Raw genomic sequence first — 16,304 nt, 5'->3', positions numbered from 1 at the left:
CTACACACGGAGTCTGTCTGTGTAAGGAAATCAGCCTTTTCATTACAAATAGGTTTAAAAAGCCTTAGAGAGGAGAGACGTGAACAGAAGCAATATTACCCACGAACAACCTAACTCCCTTTTAGACATCAGCTGAGAGGAGATCAGCAGAATCACTGAACAGGGGGTTTGTCTGAAGATAAAGACTCATCTTTATTTCTTTCAGTGTATAAAACTTGTATTTAAATCAATTCAGAGAAGCACTTAAGCTTTAAACATTAGAGAGCGGGGAGAGCCTATTTAATAAAACAGCATATTTCATTTTCAAAAAATGATAGTGGCAGTAGCTCTGAGTTTAAATTTTGTATTCTTTTCCTCAATTATAATTATAGATGGGTCTGAAAGGAAGCATGCCTATTACTGTCATATTTATTCTTTTGACAGGTGTTATAAGACTGTAATTTGATGAAATGACTCAAAATGCAGATTCCCATCCAAATATAATTCCTGTCATCAATTCGAGTGTTTTAGGAAAGTCCTCTAGCAAGTTTTTTCACAGATTTTGAACACCCCCAGTGTTTTAGCAGCAATCCATATTCGGGAATATGGGAGACAGCCTGCCTTCAGGGCTTATATCCGAGGTAGCAACAGCCAGAAGGAAGCGTGGATGCTAACGTAAGAAGGCTGTCAGTAGAACAGCTTTCTTTTTCAACTGGATAGGGTACGATTAGGGAAGGGGCACCCACAAGGAACTGCATATTCGGTTCCCTTATAAACAGACCCCAAGTCCCGCGCGCGGCCGACAGAGGGCGCTCGGCGCACGGTGACCAGGCGGGGGCGGTGCTGCGCACACCGGAAGACGCAGGCGCACTTGGGGCCTCGCGTCCGCCGCGACCGGGGTTGACGTTTCCCAGTGGAGGCGGGTGAGCCGCGCAGCATCGGCGGAGGGCGGGGGCACGGGCGGGTGTGCAGGGCCTGGTCTCGCCGGGGTGGTGGGCGGGCTGGGGATATGAAGCCTCTAGCGTCCTCGGGTGTGCGTGGCCCGTGGAAGGCCTAGCGATCCGTCCAACTCATGGCCCTTTTACGTGCCTCTGGAGAGCCGGGTTCCCCCGAGCGCTACTCCCGGCTGCTCCAGGCCTGTAGCAGGCCTCTCCGGGGCAGCTAGGAGGAGTGGAGAAGGCCCAGGTCAATGGGGGGCCACAAGGAGCCCAGGGATCTCTAGAGGCCTCTGCGATGCTCGGCTGCCGGGCCCACTGGTGAAATATTCATTGTCTGGCGGACAGTTGGTGGTCGGCTTCGGTTTGCCCATTTTAACAAGATGTGACCCTTGCATGGTCCATATGCCTGGAGCACTCCGTGAGCGAGCTTACCTGGAGTAACCCTCACATTTTTATGTATGCTTCTAAATAACAGATTAAGTCACCCGGTGGCTGGGATCTCTTAGCCCTTAAGACTAATGTTTTATTTCGTTTGCTTTTGCATAGCATACAGTTCACCCATTTAAAATGCACGATTGAATATCTTATAGTCCATTCACACACTTGAGCATCATCCAGCACCATAATCAACTTTAGAACATTTTCATTACCCTCCCCCCCCACAGAAACCTCCCCCCTGCCCTTTGCCTGTGACCATCCCAATCTCCCATCCCTCCCAGCCCCAGTAAGCGCTAAGCTATTTTGTGTCTATGGATTTGCCTATTCCACACATTTCTCAAAAATGGAATCATACAATATTTGATACTTTGTGACTCGCTTCTTTCACTTAGAGTAATGTTTTTAAGATTCACCCATGTGGTAGCATGTGTCATTTCTTTTCAGTTACGAAATAATATTCCATTGTATGAAGGTATTCTGTTGTATTTACCTATCAGTTGATGGGCTGTAGGACTAATTTGAACCCCTCACTACTTACCAGACCCTTCTGAATCTGACCTCATTTTTGCTCTTGTTCTCCCTCCCTGCCTCTGGAGGCTCCTGTGGGCATGGCAGTCCCTCCCTCCCTTAAGCCTGTGTGTGGGCTGCAGGGCTGCTCTGTCTTCACCACCCCTCCACCTTCATCTTCCCCCAGCCAGATCCTCTCCTTCCTCCTGACCTCAGATTAAATTACCCTCTCTTAAGAAAACCTCTCTGATCCTTGGCTGGGTGAGGGACCCCCTGAGCCAGTCTCCAGTACCTGAATTCTACCTTTAGCATTTAGTTATGATCGAATAAGTAGTTTTTGTTATCTCTGCTCATTAAGTGCGAGTTCCATGGGCTCAGGGGCTGTCTTGTTTGTTTCTGCATCTCCGGTGCCTAGCACCTTGTTGGAGCTCAATGATTAGTATTTCAACATGTGTGCTCGTGGGCACCTACTGTATGTCAGGCACTTTACTAGGGATATAGCTAGATAAACTCCCTGCTCTTATAGAGCTTACATTCCAGTGGGGGAACACAAACAGAAGCAAATATAATCCAGGTAGTGAAGAGTGCCATGAAGATAAATAGAAGGAACTATAAAGTGCTCAGGGAAGGCCTCTTCAGTGAGACCTGGATACACAGAGAGGCAGGCGGTGTGTCCCATGTGGGCAGCCTGGAAGAATGCTTGGGTGTATGGGGACCAGCAAAGAGGCCAACACATGTTTATTGGGCTTTCGTTATGTTCTGAGCACTGGTAACTATGGAGGGGTGTCTAATGCAATGTAGTTTCTACACTCCAGAAAGTTACAGTCAGCAAGAAACATCGCCAGGTAGAGAAGGAAAGGGTAAGATGTTCAGGCACCTAATGCGTGCCAGCCCCTGTGCTAGGCACTTTACTTAAGCTCACTTTCTTGGTCTTTACGGCTCCTCCCCTCAGGAGGCACGTTTTCTGTTTTCCAGGACACAGAGCAGGAGGCAGAAGTCCCAGGCAAGTTGCCCGGGACTGCATAGCTAGTAAATGGAAGAGGTAGGCTCCTAAGCCAGGTTTATTTGTTGTTTTTTAAATACTTTTAAAAGATTTTATTTATTTATTTTTAGACAGAGGGGAAGGGAGGGAGAAAGAGAGGGAGAGGAACATCAATGTCTAGTTGCCTCTTGCACACCCCCTCCTGGAGACCTGGCCTACAACCCAGGCCTGTGCCCTGACTGGGGATTGAACTGGCGACCCTTTGGTTCACAGGCCAGCCAGTGCTCAATCCACTGAGCCACACCAGCCCAGGCCTTTTCTGTCTTTAAAATTTTTTATTGATTTTAGAGAGAAAGAGGAAGGAAGAGAAAGGGAGGGGGTATCAATTTGTTGTTCCATGTATTTATTTATTCATTGGTTATTTCTTGTGTGTGCCCTGGCCAGAGATCAAACCTGCAACCTTGGCGTACTGGGATGATGCTCTAACCAACTGAGCTACTTGGCCAGGGCACAAACCAGGGTTGTTTGTGCTCAAAACCTGCTCTATGCTTTTCCATCACACTGTTACACAGATGGTTAGAGCACAGTGTGAGGACCCCATTACAGGCTTCATTTAGCTTGTATTGGTGCTCAGTGGGGCATCATTTTGGGTTATGTTTCTCTACTTCCATTCCAGTCTCTTTCTTTAAATATAGGATGCCCCCCTTATTTATTTATTTATTTATTTATTTATTTATTTATTTATTTAAATGTTTTATTTATTTATTCTTAGACAGAGGGATGGGAAGGAGAAAAAGAGGGAGAGAAGCATCAATGTGCGGTTGCCTGTTGTACCCCCTCCACTGGGGTGCTGGCCCACACCCCAGGCATGTGTCCTGACTGGGAATCGAACTAGCGACCTTTTGGTTTGCAGGCCACACTCAATCCACTGAGCTACACCAGTCAGGGCCTCTCCCCACCCCCTTTATTTTTAAGTGCCCTCTGTCCGGGCACAGGTGAGGGAAAGCGGCAGTGGGGCTAAACGGGGCCATAGGCCTGTTTCTCAGCGTCTGTGCCGTTGCTACCACTTGGCTCCCAGGGATTCCCTTTGTGGCTTTATTTTCACTCTTTTCCTTTATTCTGTCATGTTCTCTTTTGGGTTTCCTAAGAGCTTTTTAAGCAAATTCTTAGCTCCTCTTTTTCTTTGTGTAATTTACATCAGCAGAATGTGACTTTTTTCCGTCTATAGTCAGGGGGCAGTTATGGACAGTGGTCCTTGGGTTTTGAAAAGCATGAAGCAAGGTTTTATGGAGAGAGTTGAAAAATAAGTGCTGAATAACAGAGCATTCAGGTGCTTTCATGGCTGCTGGGCCCGGGTCCTGAGTGAGCCCCCAGGGGGTTCTCTGGGAGGGCTTCAGCCTGATCTGGGCAGCGTCGTGTGGGGCACGGCAGGTGGTGCTAGAGGCAGGCCGGGGCATGGGCTTTGGAATCAAGTGGACCTGACCACATCCTAGCGGTGTGGCCTCTCAGAGCCCCAGTTCCCTCGCCTATAAAATGGGGTACTGATAGGTACCCCGTGAGGATATTGTGAGGACACCTGATAGATGACACATGTAAAGCTTTCACTGTCTACCTGGCACGTGGTAGCTTGTAAGACATGCCATCAGCTTTGCAGAAGGCTCGGGGCAGGGCTGCTCAGTGACCTGTCAGGCCTTTTGTCTTTGGTCCAAAGGCTGAGTCCAGAGCCACACACGCATTAGATGCTCTGAATGGCCTTGTAAAGGTGACTGACACAGCCTGCTGGGGTTAGCCTCTCTCTCATTGTACCCCACTAGGACCTGGCGTGTGACCGTCTGTGCTTTTGTTATGCTGCATGGAGTTGAATGGGTAACAAACAGGATCGGGCACCCCAGAGATTGTGGCAGACCCCAGGCACTCTGGACTGAGCTAGTAAGGAAGGAGACCTAAGCCTAGTTCATGGAAAGAACAGATGACGGAGGAAAAGGTGCCTTTGAGCTGAATGCTGGGGTCACGGAAGGGCCCAGACAGAGAGCGCTGTCTGAGTGGCATTCCTTGGATTCCCCGGTAGAGGAGGTGGTGTTGCCACCTGAGCTCCAGTGCCCATGGAGCTGGTCAGAACACAACACACCGTGGCTTTAAGGGGCAAGACCAATCATGAGGAGGAGGGGCGTGTCCAGAGTGGGTTGGAGAAGCTTTCAGAGAAGTGTTATAGCACCTGCGGGGTAGTTATCCTGGAATATGAATGACCAGAGGGGCTGGGGCCCTGGTCTTTAAATAAGGAAAGACTGGACTCGGGCTAGGTCAGCAGGGACTTTTGCCCCAGATGGCAGAGCTCAGAACAATAAGTAGAATTTTGCAGAGCATATTTGAGCTCAGAAACAAAAGGATTTTCTGACACCCTGGGCTGCCCAGGATGTGGAGGGAGAGAGTTCTCTTACACTGGATGGGGGAAGGCAGCTTTCAGCTCCGCAGTGTTCCAGTTTGGAAAGACTGCCTGCTTTGGACTGTTTCTCTCTTCACTCAGTTAACACCTTTTACTGAGAGCCTGCTAGGAGCCAAGCCATGCTGCCTTAGGTGTCTTTATAACTTTCTAATCTATGAAAGGCTGCAGGGTGAATAACTGGGACTCAGTTCTGATTCAGGAAAAAGCTAAATGAACTTCACCTGATCTTTCATTTGATTTAAAAGAAAAAAAAAGATGTATCTTTTTCTTTTTGAGGTATCCAGAGCTAACTGAATTGGTGGACTCCACAAACTCCCCCAGTCCCACTTTGCAGCAGAGACTTCTGGGAGCAAGCCTTTTAAATCTGGATAGAAGCATTAAAAGGGTGTCATAACATATTGTTTCCCCCTTCGCTGCTTTTCCAGGGGGGGAGAGGGACCTCACTGTAGGGAGCTGCGGCCCTGAGCAGGCGTGTGAGCTTTCCTCTTTAACCCATACATCAGTCGTACTGTGACTTGGCACCCATGTGCTTTCACTGGTCCACTCAGTCTTCAGGGGACAGGAGGGCGGCTTCTAAGTTGTCGGGAAGAGGGAGGATTCACTATGACACCCCTCTATCAACTGACCACTGTGTGCCAGGCACTACAGCAGTAACTCAGTGACAGAGGAGACAGAGGCAGGAAGAGGGTAGAGTGTGGAGGTGGGGAGGCGGAATTTGGTTACAGATGGGCCAGAGATTGGCAGCTGGTAGGGGAAATCCTAGAACGCCATTCCCCTCCTGCCAACACACAAAGGCATGTGTTATATATACAGACGACCCAGAGTTTGTTCTGTGGGCACCATTGAAGGCCATCTAGCAAGGCTCTCAGAGATGAATTTTGTCTCCAGGGGCTCATCCTGGCTGAGCATAGGGAAGGACTGACAGGACACATGTCAGAAGGGTATTGCATTCACCCAGGAGAGCAGCTCTGAGAGTCTAGCAGAGCCGTGGAAAAGGAAGGGCCCCCTTTCCTCCAAGAACTCAGGGAGGCTGGAGCTCCGAGAGTTCGCATTCCAGCGCTGCCACTCCCTAGCTGTGCATCCCAGCCTCAGCCTTCACAGCTGCAGCATGGGGGCAGTGCTTTTGGTCAGAGGATTGTTGTGAAGGTGCCTAGCACTGTGCCTAGTGCACCAGTCCATCTGTCAGCTCTTGGGTGAGGATGCATTTCATGGTGAGGAGATTTGAGGATGCTCCTGTCTGACGGCCTCTCCAGACTGCGGTGTTGCTTGCTGGCGAGCAGTTCCTGCAGGTCGGTTACAGGGAGGCTGAGGACACTGGAACAGGCTTGGAGTAGGTGGGTGGGAGAGGGAGGGCGATCACCAGGAGTTCCCAGGGCATGGAGGGTGCTGCAGAGGGCGGAGGCCATCACTTCACAGTGGGCAGGAGTGCAGATCTGCCTTAGGCACATTTGGATGCCCAGGACCTGAAGGCAGGGAGAAGGCTGAGCTGTTGTTTGCTTTCTCAAGTGTGGGGACTGGTCAGATTTGGAGGTCGTTCGGTCAGGAAGCATTTACAGAGGAGGCCACTGTGTGCGGGGAGCATCCAGGGAACAGAGGGAAGGGATCTGATAGCGCTGGCCCTCCTGGAGTTTGGTCTGGTCGGGGAGATGGAAGGACGAACTGGAGCGAGGGGCGATGCTGCTGTGACCTAAGCAGGTGCAACAGGCAGCGGGCAAACAGGCGAGGGAGAGAGTCTAGTTCTGTGTGAGGCAAGAGGAGATAGGAGGATACAACCAGAAAGAAATGTGCTGGAAGCGTGTTAGGAGCTCACAGAATCAAGGGAGGAGGCTGGGGAACCACGCAGGAACCTAGACATTTCTGGGAGGCCAGGTAGCAGGAGCTATAAGGACAGTTCAGAGCAGGAGGAGGCTGATCAGACACGCTACCGCGGGGGTGCACAACTCATTTTGCGGCTCGTGTAACGCTGTTCAAGAACCCAGTCCTCAACTGGCCTGGCGTGGGTCTGATGCTCTTCTTGTGGCTGGGAGAGATGGAGCCGCTGGTGACAGTTCAGCGGGCCAAACTCCAGGAAAGGAGTCACCTCTTAAAAAGAAGTTAGGGTGTGTGTGTGGGGGGAGCGGTCATTAGGAAGAACCACATGTCAACTGCAGGGTGAGTCAAAGCCCATTTGCAGGATGGAGCCAGTGTTCTAGGCTGCACCCACTGCAACCTCTGGAGCCCGACTTCCTGGGTAGAAATCTGGCTTCTGCACTTATAGCTGTGTGACCTCGGACACATTTCCTGCCTTCTTTTTGCCTCTGTTTTGGTGTACCCTCTTGGAATGTTACTGTGAGGATTAAAATCAGTTAATTTGTGTGCATTGTTTAGAATAGGGCCTATCACATGATAACTGTTCAGTAAGGCGCTGTAGTAATAATGGTATGTGGTTGTAGTTGTTGTTACGTGGTTGTGTGGTTGTGTGGTTGTTGTCATTAAAGGAACTATATAGGGGGCATGTCAGCATGCCTGGCAGGTGGAGGAGTGATGAGGGATGAATACGGCTGTTGGGAGGGGAATAGATTGGGAGACAGGGAGACCTGCTGGGAACTCTTGGGGTTGTCCATGTGAGCTATGATAAAAGCCTTAACCACGGGTGTGCAGTGGAAACAGAGAGGAGGGGATAGATTTGAGGGGGCATTTAGAGGTAGGATTTGTTAGGGCTCAGAGACTGGTGACAGGGGGGTTGAGGGAGAAGGAAAAGGCTGAGTCGGCTCTGTAATGGTGGGGTTTGGTTGTTTGGGTTGATGGCGGTGCCTTCCCAGTAGCAGGGAGCCCGAGTGGAGAGGCTAAGTTCAAGTCTACGGTGCAGGATATGCGAAGCGAGTATTCCCAGGGCCACAGTGTTTGACTACAATGATATTAGTTTTAGCAATGATATTATGTTGTGAGGTTCATTGCCCCTTAAATAATAGCAAACCCACACTTTAAATTAAATTAAAACATTTTTCGTTTGATTCTCCTGAGCGGACCCACACATGCATTCTCTGCTAGTTATTACTGAGAATGACTAAGAGTTATAATTGAGCTGAAAATAATCTCCCGCCCATACTTGCTGGTTGGTTTCTAAGTATTGCTTGGGCTTAAAGTAATGAAACAAAGTTGTGCTCTTTCCAAATGTTAATTTTGAAGACAGCAGCTGGTAGCCATCTGGTACACCATTAGCATTTTACAATATTTGATTAGCACTTTATATAGTTTGGGGAAGCCTGCCAGTGGAATCTGCCCGTCAGAAGGGGGGCTTCAGTGGTATGTCCTCTCCAGTGGCACTTGAAGGTCTCTGCCGCATTGGACGGGGTTCCCCTCAGTGTGTTGGGCTGAAGTGCGGCTAGTCAGACCGGCAAGTTGATACTGGGGGCATGAGGACCTTGGGGGCCCTGCCCTGTTTGCACCCTTCCTTAGAGCTGGGATCCTCAGCTCACCGTGCAGGCACAATTTGGGAGACTAAGATTTTCCGATCAGTTCAGATGCTTTTCGTTGCAAGCAATGAAACAAACCCAAACTGCTTTGGCAAATGGGATTGCCTTGGATCGTTGAAAAGTCTAGAGGTGTGACTGCCTTCAGATGGATGGTTTTAGAGCTCAAATGAGTTCTTCAAACTTAGGTATTGCTCAGATTCTCAGCTCTGCCTTCTGCTGTGGCTTCGGTCTCAGGCTTCAAGAGGAAGCAAGATGGCTTCCCTGAGAGAGAATAAGTCCTCGCCCTATCAGGTCTAGAGAGAAAGAGTTGAGTCCTTTCCAGTCAGTCCTGCAGAGGTGTTGAGATTCACTCAGGCCCCATCACGTGCCCATCTGTGAACCAGTCACAGATTGGTGACCCCTGGATGCAGGCCTCTGATTGGTCAGGCTTGGAGTGGAGCTCCACCTAGATCTTGTGGGCTGAAACCTGGCCAAGAGCAGGTCACCAGCTGCACATCTGGGGCTGTAACCAGAAGGGAGGATGGGTGGTGAGGGGCAGATAACCACCTGCCCACCCCAGTGTCAGAGCTAGAGCCCAGAATACCATGAGCAATTGGCAAAGTTAGCTGTGGAGACAGACATTTATTGTTGCCAGGAAGAGAACATGCTGCAAAAGGAATGAAGGAGCCTCTGAAATGAGTGCTACTCAGTGTGTTTCTTTTCTTAGTTTAAGGACCTTTGATAGATTTAGAATTCTGGTTCTTCCTTTTTTTTTTTTTTTGAGGGGGAGGGGTTGTCCTTTTATTTTTATTTTTAAATGTTACTTTAAAACTAAGGCCAGTCACTTAATCTTGGTCTTTTAGCCCCTTCATTTGGAACATAGTGAGCTTCTCTGTCATAGAGGGGAAATCTGTACAGAAGAGATAACAGATTCCATTCAGTCCAGTTCAATAAACAGGGCACCAAGCACTGGGGCCTGGGCCAGGTTCCACAGGCCTGGCAGTGGATGAATCCCTGGCAGTGTGGGAAGCACTGTGTCAGCTCCATAAACAGGGTACCACTGGCCCCTCGGGAAGACAGTTGGGAAGGGCTTCCCAGAGGAAGTGACAATGAGCTGGACCTGTAAGGATAAACATGAGTTCCTCACAAGGAGAGTGGGAAGGGAGCTCATGCCCAGGTTGCTCATGCACAAAGGCACCGAGAGGCAGCTTACTTGCTGTTTTGGGGGGTCTGGGAGAAGGTCTTCGTGGCCGACTCTGGGATGGGCCCAGGCATTGGTCTGGAGGAGACTGGGAAGTAACAGGCTGGAGGCAGGGACTCCAGGCGAGATGCTGTGGCCGAGGTCCTGGCAGGAGCCCACTGGGCAGTGAGCGTAAAGCGGGGGGGGGGGGGGGGGGGCAGTTATGGGCTGGGAGATACTTAATGGAACCTTAACAAATCCTTATGTTCTAGAATCTACTGTTGGGAAAAATATCTATGCTCTTGAGTAGGAAACTCAATTAAGAAAATAAGGGGCCAGATCAGAGTTGTGGGTTCTTTGGAAAGAGCCATTATAAATACAAAGCACACAAGTATGGGTTCTGCAGACACACGGGAGTATATGACATTACGGTTCCTTTTATATAAAACTCAGGGAAATGCAAACTCGTCTGTAGTGACAGAGAACAGAGGTTGCTTTGGGGCGGGAGGGTGGCGAGGGCAGGCGGGAGGGAGGGGTCACCGAGAGGCTGGAGGACACTTGTGGGGGTGCAGGCGTTCACTCTGTTGATTGTGATGATGGTTTCTTAGGTGTGTACGTATGTCGACACTTACCAAATTGTACACTTTAGATATGTGATTGTATGTAAACCACATCTCAATCAAGCTTTAAAAATTAAAAAAAAAATTCGGGCTCTGGAGCCCATCGGGTTCATGTCGCAGCTGCGTGGCCTTGGGCACATTGTCAGACCTCTCTGTGCTGATTTTTTTAAAATGTGCGCATTAATCACATGTAAAGCATATAGGACAGAACAAAAGCTCACTGTCATTCCTGTTTATAACACACAGTAAAGTGAAATCATGCAGAGCCCTCCGGGTTGTCTGTCTCAGACTTTAACATCCACGTGAATCTCCTGGGCATCTGATTACAGTGCAGGTTCTGTCTAGTTGGTCTGGGGTGGGGCTTGAGACTCTGCATTTCTAACAGGCTTTCAGATGATGTGGATGCTATTGGCCGCACTTAGAGTAGCGAGGTTCAGACCTTGGGCACCCTGCCCCCTGTTGTTTGAGGTTAGATGCTTTCTCAGCAATTGTAATACAGGCTTTTCCTGCTTGTTTCCCCTACTCTGCCTGCCAGTGACACCTCCTTACCCACATTACCTGAGGTTGGGGTCCAGAAAGAAGATGCCAGGATGAGGCTGAACATCTCACTTTTGTTCCTTGCTGGCCTGCTTTGGGCTGAGACTTCTGCAAGATTGAGTGCCCAGCCCACTGCACAGAGCACTGGAACCTGGGGGCCAAGGCTGAGAGTCATGGCCTGATGCCTTAGGAGTGATGCTCTGTGTTTTCCAGGGACGGACGGTCTGCAGATGGCCCCACTCCCAGGGGCAGAGCTGGTCCGGAGGCCTCTGCAGCTCTACCGATACCTGCTGCGCTGTTGCCGACAGCTGCCCACCAAGGGCATGCAGGAGCATTACAAACACACTATCAGGCAGGTGGGAGCAGGGTGTTCTGGGCCGGGGGTTGGGGGTGCTTTCTATAACAGAGGGCCTAGTACAGAGTTGGGAGCCAGAGGCAGGGGCAGGGATGGTCTTTCAGGGGGTGGTGGGGTGGCAGTTCAGTAAGAGCCACCAGAAATCAGTGCTGGGCAGCCCAGCCTGTCCCTCAGCTTTTGTTCAGGAAACAGGATGGATGCAACATCCAGCCCCCAGCTCTGCGCCAGGCCTTGAATCAGGCAGCTGGCTGCAGAGTGGAAACAGTGTGGGGCCCATCATCATTGTGACAGGCATTTCTGTCACCCAAGCCCACCTGAATGTAACCATGAGAAGACATCAGTAAACCCAAACCAAGGGACCGTCTATCACACAACTGGCCTGTTCTTGTCATCATGTCAATGTCATGAAACACAAAGAAAGGCACAAGGACCACTCTGGTCTAAAGGGGACCAAAGAGATATGATCACTGAGTATAATGCATGGTCCCAGATTGGATCCTGAACCAGAAGAAAACAATCATTGTAAAGGATATTATCGGGGAAATTCATGATGTTGGAGTATGGGCTATAAATTACAGAGACACAGCTGCACTTTATCAATGTTAAATTTTCTGAATTTGATCACTGTGGTTGTCAGGAGAATGGCTCATTGTTAGGAAGTGCACAGCGAAGTGTTGGTTAAGAGCTTGTCTGCAACTTTTAAAAGCTCCTAAAACTTTTCTACAAACACAGATAAAGAGAACCGTGAAGCAAAATGTTAACAGTTGGTGATTCTGAAGGCAGTGCTTTTGTTCTTGGCAGCTTTTCTATAGGTTAGAAATTACTTACAAATAAAAAGTTAAAAACTAAATGAATACATATATAATATAGAAAGCAAAAAGACAGAGGAAGCAATAGAGGGATGTGGAAATGTGGAGAAGGGAGCAGGTAGTTGCCTGAGGGGGTCAAGGAGGACTTCCTGGAGGTGAGAGCACTTGAAGTGCATGCTTCCCAAAGACAGGAAGGGGGAGGTGTGGGGTCCAGAGTAACAGGGCAGAAGAGGTATCTGTACTTTTGAGGGGCCCTGAGTGCCCTGCATGAACCTGAACCTCATGCTGCTCCTCCAGGGTACACATCTGGTCAAAAGCCAGCAGCAGCCCGGGCTCTGCACTGGGCCTGGCTGGGTTTCCCCAGACCGCCCTCTCCACGGCCCCTGCCTTCTCTACTTGGCTTTCCAGTGTGGGCCAGGAGAAGCCCCGTTCTTCCCCACTGTGAAGCCAAGTGGAGATCTCGCCCTAGTGAAAGCAGCTTCTTGGCAGGAGCAAATGAAACACAGGGATGGAAATTTTCATTAGGCCTTTTACTGACCCCCGCTTCCCCCTACCTGATAGCCTTTGGGCTCTGCTTGATTTGGGGTTAACTTGAGGGTCACTCTTCCTTTTCACAACTGCCCTGCAGGCAGGAGTATGCAGTCAGTTACACCAGGATTCAAATGCTGACATCATTGCTTAGCAGCAGGTTAAGACTTCGGAGCCTCTGTGTCCTCATCTCTATGTGGGTGCTGAGTATAAAGCACCCACAGCGTGCCTGGCCTGTGACTGGTTCTCTGAAGCTACTGGGCCTGTGAATTTTGCCATCATCTTTTTTTTTATGCTTAAACTTTCAGAGTTTCCAGGTTCATTCAGATGAAGACAATCCTGAGAGAATCCAGCAGATTATTAAAAGAGCCATTGAAGATGCCGACTGGATCATGAACAAAGTAAGCGCTGGGCTCTGACACCGTGAGCTATAATCTCCGTGACCAACAGGGGTCGCCTCTGCTCCACCGTTGAGAATAATCCAGCTGCTCCCCGCCTCTGGGAGCCGAAACGTGCTGGATGGCACATGCCCTTCTGATTGCATTTGTGTGTGTGTGTGTTGGAGGAGGGGGGACACACCCTTAATTCCTAAGGGCAAATTTTTGCCTAACAGTCCTGAATAAGCCAAGATGGGGCAGCAGGAAGAAGAGAGCAGTCTGACTAGAAGAGGTGGTGACAAAGCCACCAGCAGTCCTGTGATGTCTCAGAGAAGAGAGCCATTTGGGGCAGGGGGTTGTGGAAAGGTAGTGAGCTCCCTGTCTCTGTAAGTATCCGCACTGAGGCAGGGTTATTAAGGAAACATTCAAGTGTCTGTTTTGGTGGAGAAAGGGAGGGAGTCAGGAATACAGACTGGCTTGCTGGTCCTTACACTTTGGCATTAGAAAACCTAAAGAGCTAGAACATGCCTCACTTTCCTGTCCTTCTCAATCCGAATCTGCAGATACTGGGTCCAGGATTCATTTTTTAAAACTCTGATTGGGCTACGTGGCTTCTGAGGTTCCCCTCTACCTGAGGTGGTTTTGCCCCCAAACAAGACTCCTCTTAAAGGGAATGATGGGCATGCCACTATGTTTAATTCTAACTCCCCAGTGTCTTTCTTAGCCTTCCTTCCAACCCGGTTCCCAGTAGAGAAGAAAGGGGGGATCCCAGCACCAACTAGAGATTCTACCACCTTCAAAAGGCCCCTGTAGGGGACGCCTGCGGCCCAGACGGCCCCAGGTCTCAGGGTTTCCCTGGTCCTCCCTCTCCCATCGCTTCCCTCACCCACTTCTAATGATCTCTCTGTCTCGCAGTATAAAAAACAAAACTGAGGCTCGGAGTGGAGCTGTCCTGAAGACACTGACGTTGAAGACCTCACTGCTCCTGCAACTAATCAGAAGCAGCAGTTCCAGACTAGCCATTGGTCTCGTTGGTTGAGAGAGCAGGAAATCAGCAGTGGAAGAAGCTGACATTTGCTCAGACGGCTCTTCTAGCCATGTTCATGTCTCCAGTGACCTTTATCTTTGCTTTTCCAGCCAGTTGTGATGTGAGATTTGGGGAAAATGTGTTTCTTCACTTTGCTGTGGAAGTGATTCATTTATTCTGGACGTCATCCTTTGAGACCCGGAGTGGGCGTCCGTCCCCTCGGATGGTAGCCTGCACAGAGGACAGGGCATGGATTTCAGAACCAGACAGCTGGGTTTGAATCCCAGCTCAGCGGATTTTCAATTTTGACTTTGAGCTTGGTTTTCTCCCTTGTGAGAATTAAATAAAATGAAGTCAAAGATCCTATCACAGGACATGGTGCTTGCTGGTACCAGGAAATGTCCCTCTGAGGAAACCGTCCCCTCCACTCCCTCCTCTGCTCCCACAGTGCTCCACGCACCTCTCTCTAGCCCAGTCCGCATTGTGTCTCACTTGTTTGTGGTGGCCTGTCCCTGCTTGTCGCCCTCCCTGCCTTCCCCAGGGTGCCTGAGCCCTCATAGTCACACTGTACCCAGCACTCTGCCAAGCACCCGCGCTCCCAGACACCGTCCCTCCCTGCTCAGAGAAGCAGAGCCCAGGTCTCTGCCTTCTTGGAGTTTACAGAGTCCTGGAGGGGTGGAATGCAGCCTGTGTGAAATAAGAAAGAACACTAACATGTAGCACTGACGTGATTAGGCCTCCATGAGCCTGTGATCTGTCTTGACTGTCCCTTCCTCCCTTTGCCACCATCTTGGAAGGAGGGGAGGGAGGAAGCCAGCAAGCAGTTGTGCGGGTTCTTGTGAGCCTGAAATTGGTGGAGAAAGACAGACCTGGGTCACACCGCAATGCCACTCAAGTTGTGGTTGGGTAACTCGCCTCTTTCAACCTGGCTTGCCCCATCTGTCCAGTGGAGTAATGACTGCACCTAGCTCAAGAGCCATGGAGAGGAGTGATGCACAACAAGTGGTCATCCGGCTAAACTGCTAGGGAGCCCTGCTTTGCAGGTGGGATATGGAAGCTCAGAGAAGTTGAGCCACAAAGCTCAACTTTTCAGGCCCTTTTCAGAGTCACAAAGCTACTTTTCAGGGCCAGGGTTTGGGAGAGCAGTGTCCCTTGCCTGTGACTGGCTCCTGGGGGTGGTCCTGTGACCTTCCGTTCACAGTCAGTGCCAATCCAGGTGTGCTGAGTCTCCCAGGAGGCAGGCAGTGGTTGTCCTTCCCCAGCGAGGGGCGCCCAGGAGGGCACTGGCAGGGCGGACGGCTTCATTAACAACGTGCTGGCAGCTCTCCGCCAGCCCCAGTGATGCCAGAGGGGACAGTGAGCACGTCACCAGAGGCAGGCACCCGGAAGCACAGGTGGAGGCAACAAGGTAGAGGAGGCAGGAAAACGTGGCGGGGTGCACAGGTGTCAAGAGCAGGGGGCACCGTGTGTGAAGCACGGGGGAGCCTCTCCCATCCTCAGTAGTCTTCCTGAGCTGTGTTCTTAGACTTCTATCCTTCACACCCTGCCTCATTTGCCTGGATGGGTGGGCCTTAAATCACCCAGGTTTGGGGCCCTTAAATGCATTCAACTGAAGGCTTACTGAGTCGCCTCCAAGCAAACACAAACGCGAAGGAGATGAAGGCTCGTTCATCGACAGGCAGTGTGAGCTCCAGAGCCAGGCACCTGAGTTGAGATCCCAGGTCTGTCACTCAGTAGTGACTTTGGGCGAGTTCCTTAGCTGTCACCCTGACTTTCCTCACCTGCAGCCCACCATACATCCCACGGAGTGGTGATGTTAAGGCTGTGAGCACACATAGGCAATCAGGTGACCGCCTTCTCCCTTGTCTTGGCTTTACCCGCTCACGAACCTTCTCCTCAGGCGGGTCTCTCCTCTGCTCCCTTGTATCTGCTATTTGGGCGCAGCGTCCTCAGGAAGGCATCCGCTGTCTGTGGTCTGCACCCTGGCCGGTGCTGTTTGCAGTCTCACTGCTGTGCTGGCACGGGTGTCCACAGTAGAAGTTCTAGGTCCATCTGGACAGTGATGGGCAGCTGCTGTCCAAGGACGTCAGGCCTCCTTCAGGGAACCTGTCACACTTGGAGGCTGGTCCCTGGGGTAATGCTCTCTTGAG

General features: G+C 50.5%; 1 protein-coding gene across 1 annotated transcript; it reads left to right on the top strand.

Moving 5' to 3' along the window:
* Positions 1 to 821: 821 nt before the first annotated feature.
* On the top strand, positions 822 to 14,520 carry LYRM9 (LYR motif containing 9). Its single transcript, XM_037162918.2, has 4 exons — positions 822 to 902; positions 11,272 to 11,414; positions 13,059 to 13,151; positions 14,043 to 14,520. The coding sequence occupies exons 2-4, from the start codon at positions 11,289 to 11,291 to the stop codon at positions 14,058 to 14,060; spliced, it is 237 nt and encodes a 78-aa protein (XP_037018813.2). The 5' UTR covers positions 822 to 902; positions 11,272 to 11,288; the 3' UTR covers positions 14,061 to 14,520.
* The last annotated feature ends 1,784 nt before the right edge of the window (positions 14,521 to 16,304 follow it).

Source organism: Artibeus jamaicensis, unplaced genomic scaffold (assembly GCF_021234435.1).
Source record: "Artibeus jamaicensis isolate MK-2021 breed Jamaican fruit bat unplaced genomic scaffold, CSHL_Jam_final contig_2790, whole genome shotgun sequence".
NCBI lineage: Eukaryota > Metazoa > Chordata > Mammalia > Chiroptera > Phyllostomidae > Artibeus > Artibeus jamaicensis.
The sequence above is the reverse complement of the archived record's forward strand: the minus strand, read 5'-3'. Positions and strand labels throughout refer to the sequence as shown.

Coding starts and splice junctions, on each gene's coding strand:
- LYRM9 (XM_037162918.2), top strand. CDS start 11,289: ATGGCCCCACTCCCAGGGGCAGAGCTGGTCCGGAGGCCTCTGCAGCTC. Junction 11,415..13,058: donor ACAAACACACTATCAGGCAG/GTGGGAGCAGGG, acceptor TTAAACTTTCAG/AGTTTCCAGGTTCATTCAGA.